This window comes from Mesoplodon densirostris, chromosome 4 (genome assembly GCF_025265405.1).
Source record: "Mesoplodon densirostris isolate mMesDen1 chromosome 4, mMesDen1 primary haplotype, whole genome shotgun sequence".
Classification (NCBI taxonomy): domain Eukaryota; kingdom Metazoa; phylum Chordata; class Mammalia; order Artiodactyla; family Ziphiidae; genus Mesoplodon; species Mesoplodon densirostris.
In genome coordinates this window covers 141,528,690-141,541,691 of record NC_082664.1, presented here as the reverse complement: position 1 = coordinate 141,541,691, position 13,002 = coordinate 141,528,690, and the positions used below count along the sequence as shown (strand labels likewise).

Below are 13,002 nucleotides of genomic sequence, written 5' to 3'. Positions count from 1 at the left end.
AAGTCATTTGAAAATTTTGAACGAGAGACTAATAAGATCCGATTTATACAGTAACAGGATCATTCCACTATTATGTTGAAAATAAACTGAAGAAGTATAAAACTGAAGGCAGAGAAGGCAAGGAGACCTGTTAAGAGCCTATTGCCATAATCTTGGAAAGAGATGATGGTGTCCTGGACCGGGGGGTAGCAGCACAGGTGATAAGTGGACAGATTCTGGATGCATTTTGAAGGTACAGCCAACAGAAGTTGCCAACATTAGATCTGGGGTGTAAAGGAAAGAAAACAGTGAAAGATTCCAAGGGAACTGGGGAAAAAAAAAGAAGGTAAGGTAGCCATTTTCTGATTTAGAGAAGGCTGGAGGAAGAGAATGTTATGAGACAGCTATTAGACATTCAAAAGGGAGATGTCAAAGAAAAGCTGGATACAGAAATCTGAAATCAGGCTGAGAAGGAGTACTTAAGGGAAGTAAAGCACAACCAGGAGAGCTAAGTAAAGAAACTATTTCAATGAGGAAGAAAAAGCAACTTTACAGGACAGAAAAGGAGAAACTGTTAGAGCAATGTGCTTGAGTAGATAAGAGGGGATGGGACCTGGGATATTCATTGGGGTTTCTCACAACTGCAGCAGTATTGACATTTTAGGCTGAGTAATTCTTCATTGTGGGGAGCTGTCTTGCACATAATAGGATGTTTATCAGGATCTCTGGCCTCTGCCCACTAGATGCTAGTCTTTCCCTACAACCTTGTCAACAATCAAAAGTGTCTCCAGACACTGCCAAACGTCCCAGGCAAAATCACTCCCAATTTAAGATCATCGGTACCAATGGAGGAACTGGCCTTTCCTGGAAACACTGACAATTCATCCATATAAAAGATGCTATGGGGGCTTCCCTGGTGGCGCAGTGGTTGAGTCCGCCTGCCGATGCAGGGGACATGGGTTCGTGCCCCGGTCTGGGAGGATCCCACTTGCCGCGGAGCGGCTGGGCCCGTGAGCCATGGCCGCTGAGCCTGCGCGTCTGGAGCCTCTGCTCCGCAATGGGAGAGGCCACAGCAGTGAGAGGCCCGTGTACCGCAAAAAAAAAAAAAAGATGCTATGGTTAGAGTACATGATAATAATTTGAATATCTCCTTCTGATTAGATCCTCCTAAGTACAGATATAGTCAAGGCCAGAGAAGACATGAGGAAGGTGCCAGCATATAACAAAACCGAAGTCATTACTCCTAGGAAAATGTCAACATTTTGTTATTGAAATGCAGAGACCATATAAGCTATGTGTGTCTTTGAACTTAGTCTAAGCCAAAACTTTTATGTTTTGGGGGGGATCCAATCTATGCCCCCTTGCATAATGCCCATATAGTTTCAGGTTTCCTGGGTTTCTTCTAAAATCACAAGAGGGGCCTCCCTGGTGGCGCAGTGGTTGAGAGTCCGCCTGCCGATGCAGGGGATACGGGTTCGTGCCCCGGTCTGGGAGGATCCCATATGCCGCGGAGCGGCTGGGCCCGTGAGCCATGGCCGCTGGGCCTGCGCGTCCGGAGCCTGTGCTCCGCAACGGGAGAGGCCACAGCAGTGAGAGGCCCGCATACAGCAAAAATAAAAATAAAATAAAATAAAATAAAATAAAATCACAAGAGGAAAATGTCATGACTTAGTATGAATTAAATTAAATATCATTCCTGAGAGGGCTCAATTTTTAGAGGAATAAGCCCTAAAGAAACACATCTCCAATGATAATCTAAGAGGATGATATTTATGCCTTTCAAATCACCTCACCAGATTATCATGTAGTGTTTAAAGGAGTCTGGTTGTATTCAGTGACCCCTTTATACCTAGTGACTTCTCCATCAAAGAGATATAAGCTAACCATATTTTTAGGTGTTTAGGATGAAGGGAAAGGGGAGCATTAAAGGAGCCTTTAGCAATCATGAAATGAGAAAGTGTGAGAATAAAAGCACAGTCAATTGGTTTCACATATTATACGTCAAGTGCCAGGGTTACATGAGCTATCTCTAAGAGCAAGAAAATACAGTCACACCACCTGTGAAAGTTGCACCTGCTTCCCTGCTTCCTCAATAACAAGTCCTATCCTGTTATATCACAAATTAGGGATCCAGAGCAAAAATAAAATGAAAAAGGATTCTACAAACTCAAAAAGATTGAAAACCTTAAAACTCCTATTAAAATATTTGGTTTCCAGACTTGTTTAAAAAATAAGCCACAGCTAGAAGAGCCTTACTTGAATCTGAATTACAGATATTCTCTATTATTATCCCCTTTTAAACACTGCCTTGCTTTCTATCACAGAAGGAAATTAAATTGGTCAGGCACGACTTGTTTTTCCACTGCGCCATTACGGTTGTAACCCAACATCCTATACTCTTTTTGATGATTAAATACTGAGACTCTGATTTGTTCTAAAAGTTTCTCAAGATCCAAATTAAGATACTGATTATAATTTCTTCTTTTAATTGAAGTATTTACATATTTACAATGTTGTGTTAGTTTCAAGTGTACAGCAAAGTGATTCAGTTATACATATGTATGTATATATTCTTTTTCAGATTCTTTTCCATTATAGGTTATTACACGATAGCGAGTATAGTTCCCTGTGCTCTACAGTAGGTCCTTGTTGTTTACTTATATATAGTCGTGTGTATGTTAATCCCAAACTCCTCATTTTTCTCCCCCCATCCCCACTATCCCCTTAGATAACCATAAGTTTGTTTTCTATGGCTGTGAGTCTATATCTGTTTTGCAAATAAGTTCGTTTGTATCAATTTTTAGGTAATTTCTAAAGTCATCCTTCAAATACTCAAAAAGCTAAGAACAGAAAGTAAAGGAGTAAATCTATTTAGTGGGTGGCTGAATACCATCACCCTGGCCCATCTCCCACTCCGCACTGTACTCTGACAGTACCATCTACCAGATACTGAGGATACAATCATAAACAAGAGCCTCCTTCTCGACTGTGAGCCCGAAGAAGAACCACTACTTCACAAAGGCTCTGCATGGCTTAATCCCTGAGCCAAAAAGGAAGTCAGGCTCCCTGACTGTAAAGTCTGACCAACAGTCTTGTACATACATACAAGTGGCGGGGCACAGAGGCACTAGACCTATATCCTCACCACAGTCACTTTATGTTTCTGGTCCATCTTCTCTTTTGCCCCTTGGAAATCTCTAGAGAGGTCTGTATAAATGCCATCCAAGGTCTGAATAGTTAAAGAGAACCTAATTTAAGTACCTCATTTTACAGATGAAAAACCTAAAAAGTTTCAGCGATTTGGCCAATGTCATATAAGTAGTTGGTCTCTGACTTCCCATTTCTGAGGAGGCATTATTTGGGGTTATACCAGAATTTCAGGGTAGCTGCTAGGAGTCTTCTCACTCTAGAAGGCAGGCTAATTAACAATCTACCTAGGGACATAAGTAAAAACTTATAGAACCTCATATTCACCTACAGGCTGACACCAAACACAAGGCCACAAACTCTAAAAGATATCAATTTAAATAAACAAGAAGCTACTCTCCAAGAATAAATGGGCCAATTTCTCTTGGGAAACAAGCCCGTTCTAAATTCTTGACTTCTGTCTTTCCCTTTATTCTCAGCATAGGCTAATAGGTAAAGTCATTATACCTATTGATAACCAGCCAGTACAAAAGCATTTTTCTGTCCAACTCTCCAATTCCCCTGGCCAAAAGTGATCTCTTATTCCTTCTGAATTCCCACAAGAATTTAAGTGCCTCACAATACTACACAGCTGACCTGCTGTGGTTAAGTATACATCTTAACTCCCCTAGTAGATAGATTACCAGTTTCCTAAACTTTTTTAGTAAATTCCCTGAAATCCAGGCTATTTTTTTTGTTCTTTTTTATTATTTTTTTAAATCTCCACAGAGCCACACACATCCATATGTTCAACAAACATTTGTAAATGTATAAACAAGCTGATTATTTTCAAAGTTCGGTATTGCCATAATTCTAGGACTAGAATGTTATTATGCTACAGTAGAATAAAAATATATCTAAATGCCAAAAAAAGTCATATATGACATATATAACATGTAACATAACATCATCTTCTAACTTTTAAATAAATGTTTTTTTCATTCATTTCATTCACTACTAGAAAAAACAAAAAAAAACAAAAGTCAAGAATGTCAGAATACAAATATATTTTCCTAAAAAGCTAAGGGTAATGTTTGCAAATCATATTTTTCAAAATTCTAACAGTATTCGCTACTTAATAAAGAAGCCCTGTGGGGTTTTTTTAAGTCCTGTGTTTTGTTTTGTTTTTTTAATCACTTTTGTGAAGGAATAGTCTCCCAATAATGTATCCTTTATATCACACCATCCTTGGCTTTTGTTGTTCTTACCATCTAGAAATGCCTAATACTACTCTGTCTTTCCAAGTGTCAATCTTTCATGAAATCTTTTTAATTCCCAACTACATGTGATCTCTTTAATCTGACTTACATTGTAATTATGTACATCATTTTTTTTTATCTCTGCCAGTATATTATAAGCCCCCTGAAAGTGGAAATGACTTACTAATTTCTGTAAACTTTTTTCATCAATGTGTTGAATTCACATCAGAATGGAGTAACATCAACTGCTCCTATATATCTGAAAATATAGTCTGTACCCTTTAGGTGAAAAAAATATTTTAATTATATTAATAATCATCATGTACCATCACTATGTTAATGAATATTCTAATGCTTACAGAAAAGTAAAATTTTAAAAAACTAAGGACTATTTTCAGAAAGTAATAAACAACATAAATAAGGAGAAATTTAAACTATCTGTTGCATTAAGCCTTAAAACATCCACTTACCTGTAAGAAGGTAGTTGGAAATGTATCGATGGCAAAATAAACTACAACAAAGCTCATACATCAACCTTTGGACTACCTGGGACCTGACTTATTACAGGATAACAATATTTCCCAGGACTTAGATCTTACATTGAAAAGAACAGAATGATCGAAAGGTGATATTTATACAAGTGTATTTATAAAATTACAATTGAGTGTTTTAAAAAACTCCTAACTGCCAAAACACAAGTGAAAACCATCACAGCCCACATGCTAGCACTGAAAGTACTCATCACTGGGTTTGTCCACTACCAACTGCATCACCATGTCAACACAGTAGAGATCGTGCCCTGACAACATAACCAAGCAGACATTCATTGCCCAGCCGATCACACCACCACCACCCTCCACCTCCCATGCACAGTGCAATATATATATAACAGACTGTTTTTCAATTACAATGTCATAAACACTTCAAAATTCTTTTAGAACAATTCCTTTTCAAAAACTTTGCTTATATAGACACTGAAATAAATGATCTGCCCTATTTTGAAAAGGTCCTCAGGTTACCACTGGCTAGCTGCAAGACAGTCTTACCTTCTACACTGGACATGTCTAGACCTTCCCCACATATACACACCCTTCAGAGCAAGAACTCTGACAGGAAAGAAACATACTACAGAGAAAAGCCCACCAGATGAAAAGTCACAAGACCTCCATTCCAGTCTCGGCTGGTCCCCTTGTTAGTCATCTGACCCAGAACTAAAGTTTTTTCATCTGATTGCTATACAAATCAAATGGCATGCTCTACATAAAGGAGTTTTACCTTTTTTTTAATTTCATTTTTACTATACTAACACAGGCATTGAAATAATTGTTAGCTGATTCCTGAGTACTTGAAAACAGCTTCTTCTCATTTTTTTCAAGCAACTCTGTTCTTCAGAGTCCAAGAGGTCATTTCTAGTTCAAGGCAAAATTATAACTGGATCAGTGCATTCAAAACTAAGATATTGGGACTTCCCTGGTGGTCCAGTGGGTAACACTCCATGCTCCCAATGCAGGGGGCCAGGGTTCAGTCCCCAGTCGGGGAACTAGATCCCACATGCATGCCACAACTAAGAGTTCACATGCCGCAACTAAGAAGCCTACATGCTGCAACTAAAGATCCCACATGCCGCAACTAAGACCAGGCACAACCAAAATGAATAAATATTTTTAAAAAGCTAAGATATTAAAATGAGATGGTGTGCAACATGGGTGTGTAAATGCCAAAGGGCCAAAATAATCAGTGTCACAGGTAGGCATCCTAAACCAGGTAAATTTTGAGTCATTATTTGGGAAAACAAAAAGCAAGGATTCTCTTGTTGCACCATAAAAATGTAGGCTAGAGTGAGAAGATTGGTATGTCTACAGCAGAGGGGCCAAGATGAGGAGTATATATAATCAAATGTAAAGTCAAAGATGATGGAAGAATATCTGACAAATTTAAATTTCACACCACAGCTCTTAGAAACAACTACATATTCTTGAACCAAGAATGATATGGTGAAATGCTATTTAAAGATTATTATACCAGCAGCTGTGTGGAGGATGAATTGAAGTGATCAGAGATGTCAGGAAGACAGTTTGGAAGTTTTTAATATTAAGTAATACAAATAAGGTTCTACAATAAGCTGGTAACTAAGGGCATGAAAAGGGGTAAATCTGGTAGTCACTGCAGAGACTCAGCTAGATTTGGTGACAGGTTGAAAGAGGGAGGTGGAAAAAGATTTGAAAATGATTCCAAGGACCTGGTCATGGGCAGCCTACAGCATAACCACACCTGTGCAGCACTAATGGTTCTGGCACTGGCTTTTCCAGACTGCACCTGAACCTGTTTAGCCCTATATACCAGCCTCACAATGAGACACCACTCTACCTTAGATGGAAACAGAAAACTACCACGACCATAATAGTGTGGAGATACCCCATAAGCCAAGATTCCAGATTCATTTCTTGATGGAGAAAGCCTGTTCTTCTAACCCTGGGGAACTTCCTCCCCACATACACAACTAGGGGAGAGGGAAATTTCTTCTCTCTATGCCCCCCAAATTGTCTACACATTTGAAGCCCAAGCTCAACACTATATGGATCTTTTAAGTCCCAAGTACACAAAACACAGATGACACCATTGATAGCGATAGGTGTAACAATATAAGTCAGGCAAATTATATTTTTTAAGGGTTCAGTCTAAACTGCTACAAAGCCAAGTTGATTACATTTAAAATTAAAATGGCCAAAAAGCAATCTTATGGGGTTATTTCTAATGTATCACAATGATAGATAAATTCTGCTCCTGGATGCACTGTGCTACATAATGATTCTGCAGTTTTGCAGGAGCTTTTCTTATTTCTGCAGCTTTAAAAACATGCTACTGGAAAGCAGACATCAGATCAGAGTGTTTCCCTTGTCTAAAAAGCATACCATTATGCTATTTCCAATTTCATCAAGGAGAATGGTTATTAACAACAATGTGTATTTAATCGAGGTCTAATCGTCTACAGTTCCTTCCGAGGAGGACCATGTCTAAATTTAACACAAAAAAGAAACTCATGTTAATCCGTGGGAGTCTCTCTGTGGGTAAATGAAGCTCTAGAGCTTGGTTTGAATTGGCTATACTAACAACATTCCATTCTCAAAAGGATTAATCCATCCAAGCTCCTTGAGAAACATGTCTATTTCATCCAGATTTTTAAGAGGTTCTAACACATTATCGTTTACATACACTTTAATCTCACAAACAGGAAAAACACTGTCACAAAATTTTCACATTGCCCTACCTTTAAAACAAACCAACCTGCCTACCTTGCAAACGGATTAAAATATTATCTAGGGAGGTTACCAAACCGTGATCTCGTGATAAATAAGAGCTCTCCAGGCCTCTGTCACTCTAATTATTCCATTCTAAATTTCTCGGAGGCAGAGAATGAATTTTTCCATTTTCTTGTTGGAATTAAGATTCTGCATATCAGGAGGTACGGAGGGCTGGGCTTAAAGCCACCGGCTCCAGCGGCTCCTCAATGTCCTAACACAACGGGCAGGGGGAGCCAGGCGCAGCATCGCCTCCACGCTCCGCGACGAGACAAGACCGAGACTCTGCGCCTCCAAGCCGAGAGCAGGTGCGAAACGGACGCAGGTGCGAAACGGACGCTCTGGGCTTTCAGCGGTTTCACCTTCCTCCACCGCAGACCCGGGGCCATCCTAGGAGAGGAACCGGCTGGTGCAGTCACCCCCGGGGCCCGTTTGCTGAGGGCGGACAGGGCGGTGGATTCCTAAACCTTTCCCCTGACTGGCAATTTCCTACAGCAGCCGCAGGAATCACAGTCCCACGGCCCGCCCCGCTAAATTGGGGTGCAAAGGGAACTCGGGTGGGGCCTACCAACACCTCGCAGCCTCCCGGGGAGGCGTGGGCCGGGGTACAGGGGGTCTTGGCCCCCGCGTAGAGACTGCGGTCTTTCCCCCTCGGGCTCCCGGACACCGCTCACCGTGAAGGGGACATCCTCGACGCTGCCCACGGAATAGCAGTTGTCTCCAGGGTTGACAGCTCCGGTGAGGACCTGATGCAGATGCATCTCCAGAGCCCCGGCTGGCCAGGCGAACGCACTAGAGACTCAACGAGCCCCGCTCCCGGCCCTCCTCCGCCCGCGAGAGCGCTTCCCGCTCCGCCTCCCTCGGGACCCACCCCGCCGCGGCTCGGGCTTAAGGCCTCTCCCCGCTTTTGCCTTCCCCCAGCCTGGTCCCAGCCATGGGAGCTACTCGACCGCCGCCGCCGCCCGGATCGCCGCTCGGCTGCGGAAGTGCCCGGATGCTCCCACTGCCTGCTGCACCGGCGCACAAATGCGGGAGGAGGGCAAGGGTGCGTGTGAAGTGGGAGGGAGGGGGGGCGGAGGGGGAGGGGCTGGGGAGCGCGCGGCCGGGCGCGTGCTGGAAGGGACGCTCCACCCGAGGGAGATGGGCGGCGCGCGCGTCCACCTTCGGGGCAGCGCCGGTCGACTGGAAGGGTAAACCCCTCCTTCCGCTGCTAAACCCTTAGCTCAGTCCTCCCCCGCCCCGCGTTTGCGCGTGCGCGCGCAGAGGTTTCCAGGGCAATTGCGCGCGCCGCGCGGATCCTTGTCCCGGGATTGCGCGCGCAGAGGTGCGGGAATTCCCTTGGAGCTTCCAGGCTGCGGCCGCTGGGGGCGGTCGCGGGGGTGGCCGCAGCGCGGAGCGGAGGTCGCCCCGGGGCAAGCCGCAGTCCCACTCCGGAAACGCACCGCGAGTATGCTTCGATGAGTCTTTAATCCATTACCAAGTACACTGCATGATAGTCAGTGCAGTTGACTTCAGGAGGATACCCGTCAGCGGAAAATTCACCTCGGGAAATCTTAGATCCCTTAGGGCTTTTTTCAAGTACAGTGCATAAGATATTTTACTTTATGTAAACAATAAAAACATCTTGCAACTGTGTAGAGAAGCCGTACTCCCCTAACAGCAAATTATTTTGTTCCCACCTTTTGTAACGGTTGTTCTAGACAGCGAAAGGGCCCCCTGGAATGAGTGACTCCTCTAGGCTCTTTTTTCATGCGCGATGTCATGGATTCTTGCAGAATCGCCTGATTTTTCCAGACTGTTAACCTTTGATACAGGGATCAGATCCCTGCTCCAGTTCAATTCGTCACAAGGCTTTGAGCCTATACTGTGTGTGATTAAGTCACTGGGGCAAGGAAGTAGAAGGGACTAAGTTACAACTATCTATAAAAACAGGCAGAACGCGAAAAGTGTTAGGATTGAGACACAAAAGTCTATGCACCACAGAAGAGGAAGAATACTTTTGACTAAGGGGATGGGTAAAGTGTTATGGAGAGACTGACATAAACGCTGCACTCACACAGAGAAAATAGCCTGAGCTAAGGCTCAGTTTAGAAGTGTAAAATGACAGGATGTGTTAGAGAAACAATGATTAGATTAATGTTTAAGGCTGAAGATACATAGGGTGAGAAAAGGAATGGTAGTTAACAAGAGATGGATACATCCAAGAGGTAGCTTGTGGCCAGCCTGAACATGCAGAGGCTTGAATGCTCCACTAAAAAGCTTAGATTTCATTCCCGTGCGGGGGGGGGGGGGGTTCCATCAAATGCTTCTGAGCAGAAATGTATACACTCAGCTACTTTAGGAAGGTGACTTCGTATCAGTGTGAAGGATATTTAGAAGAGTGGGGAAGATTGCAGGCAAAGACCTGGCAGAAGTTGGTAATCTGTTGAGTGGAAGAAGGAATCAAAGATAATTCCCAATGACCTAGGGCATTTCCATTTTCATTTAATGGCATAACTGTTCCCCCAGTCACCCAAACTAGAAACTGCAGAGCCAATTTCAGCCCCATTCTCTCTGTTGTCCATATCCAAGGATCCCTTTTCGAGGTCCCTAGTTCATGCCCTTCATCATACCTACTGCCCTTTACCTTCATTTAGACCTCATCATTTCTCATGTAATTACCCTAAAAGCCTCCTAACTGGTTTGACTGCCTTCCAACTCTGCTCTCCAATCCATCCACAGCTCTGCGGCCTGAGAAACCTTTTTAAGGGAAAAATTTCTCTGCTTAAAATCTCCACTCCCTACAGCTTCTGCCTAATCTTCCAGTTTTATCTCAGGCTGTTCCCTCACACCCACTACGCTCCAGCCCCACAGAGCTATTTGCTGTCTCCAGGTCATACTGTGTTCTCTTAATCTTCCCAGTCTTTGCTCTTTGCTCTGTCTGAAATGCCCTCCTTGCCCTTGTTGATCTGACAAAACACAATTTAGTTTAAAAGTCACTTACTCAGTAAAACCTTTCCTGTCTAGCCCCAAACACCTTGAGGCTTCTTCCTCTTGAAACACACATATCACATAGCAATCTAAGTTTTGGTTTGTGTCTGTTTCTTCTACTAGAGTTGTAGATATTTCAAGTCAGGATCAGTATCTTATTTTCTCTGTGTCCCGGGTGCCTGAATCATAGTACTTTACTTGTACTGACATACAAGATTTTAAAGTGAATAAAATAACCCAATTTTTCATGAAAAATTTATGGGGTAAAAAAGAACCTGTTAGTATACATGTATTTATTTGTGTGTGTGAAAGTGTTTAAATGATTTTCAGTGGTTTTGTGGAAGGAAGTAGTACATACTCATGTTAATGGAGTATACTATGTACAGTATATTGGGTTCTAGGAAATCACAAGTTCTGTATATTTAATTGTATACTTCTAACCATGAATAAAGGTACTAAGCCACATTTTTTTAAATAGTGAAAATATTGCAGACAACAAAATGTACAGACAAAAAATGAAGCCCCACACTATGCGTGAAGTACCATAAAGGCAAATACTGGTGCTGCATCTTGGTACTAGCAACTAAACAGCATGCCACAGCATCAAATAAATTTGGGGTAATTCCTATATATACAGCATATATCAGTAAGAATTGGTATAAAGCAAGCAGTTAGATACAATAAATTTAAATAAATTCCTTTATAAGAAGGAACAGGGACTTCCCTTGTGGCGCAGTGGTTAAGAATCTGCCTGCCAATGCAGGGGACACGGGTTCGATCTCTGGGCCCGGAAGATACCACATGCCACGAAGCTACTGAGCCCACGCGCCTAGAGCCCATGCTCCACAACAAGAGAAGCCACTGCAATGAGAAGCCCACCCACCGCAGCAAAGAGTAGCCCCTGCTCACCACAACTAGAGAAAGCCCACGCACAGCAATGAAGACCCAACGCAGCCAAAAATAAATTTTAAAAATAATTTTTTTAAAAGGAACAAAACATACAACAAATTAATAGATTTGAAGAAATTCCAACATCATGTTCATACATAAAGGCAGATATTTTACTAAACAGTAATAACAGAAAAATGAATATGATATAGAAGCTACTGTTTTAGTGAATGATAGCTGTATACTAAGAAATGAACACTGGGTACTTCCCTGGTGGTGCAGTGGTTAAGAATCCACCTGCCAATACAGAGAACACAGGTTCGAGCCCTGGTCGGGGAAGATACCACATGCCGCAGAGCAACTAAGCCTGTGCGCCACAGCTGCTGAGCCTGCACTCTAGAGCCCGCACTCTAGAGCCCGCAAGCCACAACAACTGAGCCCACATGCTGCAACTACTGAAGCCTGATCGCCTAGAGCCCATGCTCTGCAACAAGAGAAGCCACCGCAAGGAGAAGCCTGAGCACCACAACAGAGAGTAGCCCCCACTCGCTGCAGCTACAGAGGGCCCACGCACAGCAATGAAGACCCACCGCAGACATCCATCCATCCATCCATACATACATACATACATAGTTCCCTTAAAAAAAAATAAATGAACACTGTTTCTAAGTGTCATAAAGACTTTAATCTTCACCCTCAAAACTAGAACATATTTTCAAAGCTTGAAACCCATTGCTACTACTGGATTTTAGATAAGTTTCTTAATCTTCAACTTTTGCTGTATTAGAAGCTGAGTCAGGGACTTCCCTACCAGTCCAGTGGTGGTTAAGACTCTGCGCTTCCACTGCAGGGGCACGGGTTCAATCCCTGGTGAGAGAACTAAGATCCCACATGTTACGCAGGGCGTCCAAAAAAAAATAGAACCAGAGTCAAGGAATTCCCTGGTGGTCCAGTGGTTAGGACTCCATGCTTTCACTGCTGAGGGCCTGGGTTCAATCCCTGGTCAGGGAACTAAAATTCCACAAGCCACATGGCAGTGCAGCCAAAAAAAAAAGAAAACTGAGTCAAAACAATTACCAAACAAAAACTTATACTCAGATTGTCAATAGGAATTTTAATTTCACATTAGTTAAACCATTTTACAATTGGCTCTCATTTTACAACATTCCATGAAGTTTTGGCCCATTCACACAGTTGTGAAATTGGAGGCCTCTTCCTTTTGGTATCAACTCAAAATCTGAAGCCTGCATGCACCTATTCCTCTCTTCCCTCATGAATCCTTTAAATGACTTCTTGATAGCAACATCTCAAAGTTGCAACTGGCTGGTCAAGTCTCCTGGAATTACAGCAAAGCCTTTGTTGTCCAATCTGATCAACCAAAACTCATTCCAGGCTAATATGGCAAGTTTCCTCAGTAACCCCACTAGGACAGCTTTACCACATTTTAACTGTCCACAGTCATTTCTTCCTTGTTCATCAAC

General features: G+C 42.7%; 1 protein-coding gene across 2 annotated transcripts in view; it reads right to left on the bottom strand.

Moving 5' to 3' along the window:
* DMXL2 (Dmx like 2) overlaps positions 1–8,696 on the bottom strand; it is a 163,264-nt gene extending 154,568 nt beyond the window's left edge. For both annotated transcript variants that reach the window (XM_060097340.1, XM_060097341.1), the window contains exon 1: positions 8,338–8,696. In XM_060097340.1, coding sequence (XP_059953323.1) covers positions 8,338–8,424 — 87 coding nt within the window. In that variant the 5' untranslated portion in view covers positions 8,425–8,696. The remainder of the gene's footprint in view (positions 1–8,337) is intronic.
* Between the last annotated feature and the right edge of the window lie 4,306 nt (positions 8,697–13,002).